Raw genomic sequence first — 3,891 nt, 5'->3', positions numbered from 1 at the left:
TACCGACTTTCCATTTTGTATTTCAATTCCTTTCCCATCCCATTCTTGCCCTAATTCTTTCCCGAGTCGATGCTTTGAATCAAAGGTGGGGACTTATTGTCTCGTTTAGAGGAACGAAAGCAAAAAAAAAAAAAATTCATAATAATAATAATGAAACGACCCCCATGTTTGTATGAGCTGCACACCTGGGCCGTCTCTCTCTCTCTCTCTCTCTCTCTCTCTCTCTCTCTCTCTCTCTCTCTCTCTCTCTCTCGGACCCGGAGTGATTTGTCACATCAGTGTTCACCCGTCAGTGGCCGAGCGAAGACGTTAAGTTGTCACTCGGTCTAATTTTTTTTGGGAAATTAATTTGTTTTTCCTTCGTTTTTTCCGTTGAAAGTTGTTTATTTGTAACTTTTCGAATTCAGTTTTGGATTAGGTTGATATTTGCATTTTTTTTACCTTTGAGTTGTTTTTAAAGTGAGTTTGTGTCGATTTTGTTTAAAAAAACTGAAATTCGACGAGAGCATTTTTATATAATCCTCAGGTGGAGGTGCTGACTAGGTAAGTTCTTTTTCTTAATTTATTTTTTTTTTATATTTTGGGTTTTTATTGATTTTTCATAATCTGGAGACGCTTTTTTATATTTTACAATTGCTTCCTTTATTATGTTATATATCCCTTTAATCTTATTTTCAAATAGAAAAAATCTGTGTTTATTGTTCAAAATTTAATTATCGTCATTTTCTAAATTAAAAATCACTTCACTTTCTCTCAAGTGGTTCCTATTTTCTTTTTTGCTTCCTAATCTCTGAGACTGAACTTTCATTTTTAATTCCTTTTTTTTTTTTTTTTTTGCTTTCTGATCTCTTGAAATTGAACTGTGATGAGAAGATTTAGTTAAATAAAATACTAAAAGATTTCTTCAGAATTGTTGCAAACTGTTTAGCCAATATTTTGTCATATTTGTTCATTTCATCTTATTTATTTATTTATTTATTTATTTATTTATTTATTTATTTATTTATCTGTCTATATATCTTATCTGTCTATTTATCTGTCTATCTATCTATCTGTCAGTTTATTTAGTCGTTTTCTTATCGATTTCCCGTCAAAATTCTGTAGGGTCAGTCTGTTTTGCTTTCGTCGTGACGTCATTCAGTCTATTAGCATTCACGGTTGTTTTCCCTCACTTAATTAAATAAAAAAATTGATATCTGTTAATTTGTGAATAAATTTGTTGCGATGTGAATGGAATATATGTATATATATGTGCATGTGTGTATGTATGTATATATGTGTATTTATATACATGTGTGTATATATATAAATATATACTGTGTGGATATATATACGTATATATATACACATATATGCATATATAATTTTATATATTTGTGTATATTCACATACATATATAAATAAAAATATATATACACATATATCACACATATATATAAAATATATATATATATATATATATATATATATATATATATATATATATATATATATATATATATATATCTCTCTCTCTCTCTCTCTCTCTCTCTCTCTCTCTCTCTCTCTCTCTCTCTCTCTCGTGAGCGACCTTCAAACGACCCTTTACAGATGTTTTGTGTAATATTTCAGCCCCTAACCTTAACCGTGCCTCAAGTTATAAACGTTCCACTAAACTTATACACTCACTGTTACACATCCGTTATCATCTGGAATGCTGTAGGGCCTTAATCCATTACTATTTATTCAATCTAACTTTCTTCAGCAGAATGTTGCAACCAATAAGACTTAACACCTGAGAACCCTTTTATGCAGCTATTCATGCAACCAGTGTTGTCCTTGAATAGAGAAGATTTTAAAATAATATTCATAATTTATGTCTAGTCTCTGCATTTCAGTCTATTTTAATTATCAGCTGACATTTTCTGTATCCTTTGCAACTTTTCATATTCTGTTTCTCTCCTTTGCATTTCCTTCTCTTTTTATTATTTTCTGTTCTGTTATTATATTATAATATTCTATTATTTCTACTATTTTATTTTCCGTGGTTTTTGTTACTGGCGTTACTTAGAGATTTTTCCATAATCTTTTTTCAAAAAAGCATGCCTTTTTATTTGTAACATTTCATTCATAATTATTATAACTACCAGCACTATCAACACTATTCTTACTACTGTCCTTAGCACTGATATTATTATTATTATTATTATTATTATTATTATTATTATTATTATTATTATTATTATTATTATTATTATTCCCGCCGCTATTCATATAGAACAAGCCCACCAAAGGGGCTATTGACTTGAAATTCAAGCTTCCAAAGAATATGGTGTTCATTTGAAAGAAGTAATAAGAAATACAAAAAGAAGAGATCAGTTAGTAGAAGCGAAAAAATAAGTAAAATTAATAAATAAATAGATGAAAATGTAATTATAATAAATATTATATTCTGACTGTTATTTCTATTCTCCATAATGTGGAACTTTTATATATAACAAGTCTAAAGTACAATCACATTGCTAACAATCTACTACTGAATAATTCACCCTTATGTGAATGAGAAAAATTAAGGCATAATTCATAATATTAAGAGGCCCTGATATCTTTCTTGTGACAGTATCCTCGATAGAAACGTTTTTTTGACAAATGCCCATTTTGCCATAAGTATCACAAATGTCAAGAATGCCCAACTTTGCGTTTTCCATTGAGTTTGTCTTTCTTTGTCAATGTTTCTTAAATACATTCCTTGTCTTTCTTTGTCAATGTTTAATTGCATTCTTTGCATATTTATCTACTGATACCTACATAACATGAAAATTATCATTTGTTGTTTGTGTATTCGCTTGAATGCTATTAGGCCATGATTTATTTTACTTTTTCCAGGCTTGGTTCAGCTACAGACCTGCAAGGAATTCTTACATATAATCAAGTTATTAAGGATAACTCATTATCTTCATGAAATGTCAGCATCTACAGATTTCCAAATTGCAGAAGATAGTCAGAAGATGATGAATAATAAGAAGTGATTTTTCTAGACTCTGGGTCTAGGTTTCTGAACTAGGTATTCATAGACTCTTTTTTTGAACAAGTTGAATCACTATGGATCCTCACATGACCAGAGAGGACCTGGAGAACTTGTACCTGGAGCCGTTAACCCACCGCCATCTCAAGCAGTCTCACTCTCCACTTCAAAATCCCCGACCAAGAAGAAGAAGCTGGTCAACTTCAAGCTGTCCCTCCGCAGGGACTCTGTGGACGATCATACACCTATCAAGTACAGCCAGATCCCCTCCTCACGCAAGCAGCACGCCGTGCCCGAAATCAGAGAGGACTCGGGTGAACTGCTGAGCGAGCGCAGAAGCACCACCTTCAAGAACCTGAACATGATCAACAAGAGAGATGAGTCCGTCAGTAGCCTGTCTACACAGGAGAGCGTCTTGACTCCGGAGGCCAACGGTAATGTCCCGGGGTGGACGCAGATCGACGATAACCAGAGGCCCAAGCTGAACCAAATCACCTCACCCACCAAGTCTGTCCTGAAGAACAAGCAGCCACCTGGGGAGTGTATGCCCCTACAAACCAGGAGGAAGTCTGTGGCAGACCAGTGGAACATGGTCAGGTCTGTCTCCAGGGAGGATAGTGTAAGAAGGACGAGCCTCTACTCTGTTGTGAATGTCGTTTTCAGCAAGAGGAAAGGAACCCCAGCCCCTTCTATATGGACGCCATCTGTTCCAAGGAGTCAGCCTGCGCCCAGACCTGGAAACTGGCGAGAACAAGTAAGTCTTACTATTAAGGAAGTAAATTATTGAGAATTTATAGCCTTTGGCAAATTTTGGTAATTTATATGGATTCCTTGCTTATTTTGCTTTCATTAGTCTTTCCCCTTCACTATAAAACTTAACCTTTCCA

The 3,891-nt window shown here is 33.7% G+C and overlaps 1 protein-coding gene across 1 annotated transcript in view; it reads left to right on the top strand.

Moving 5' to 3' along the window:
- Positions 1-271: 271 nt before the first annotated feature.
- LOC136853573 (uncharacterized) overlaps positions 272-3,891 on the top strand; it is a 17,002-nt gene continuing 13,382 nt past the window's right edge. Inside the window, 3 exon segments of the mRNA XM_067129310.1 lie at positions 272-543; positions 2,866-3,166; positions 3,169-3,758. Of these exon segments, the coding sequence (XP_066985411.1) occupies positions 3,082-3,166; positions 3,169-3,758 (675 nt within the window). The 5' untranslated portion in view covers positions 272-543; positions 2,866-3,081.

This window comes from Macrobrachium rosenbergii, chromosome 27 (genome assembly GCF_040412425.1).
Source record: "Macrobrachium rosenbergii isolate ZJJX-2024 chromosome 27, ASM4041242v1, whole genome shotgun sequence".
Taxonomy (NCBI): Eukaryota; Metazoa; Arthropoda; class Malacostraca; order Decapoda; family Palaemonidae; genus Macrobrachium; species Macrobrachium rosenbergii.
This window is presented reverse-complemented; position numbering and strand designations above follow the sequence as displayed.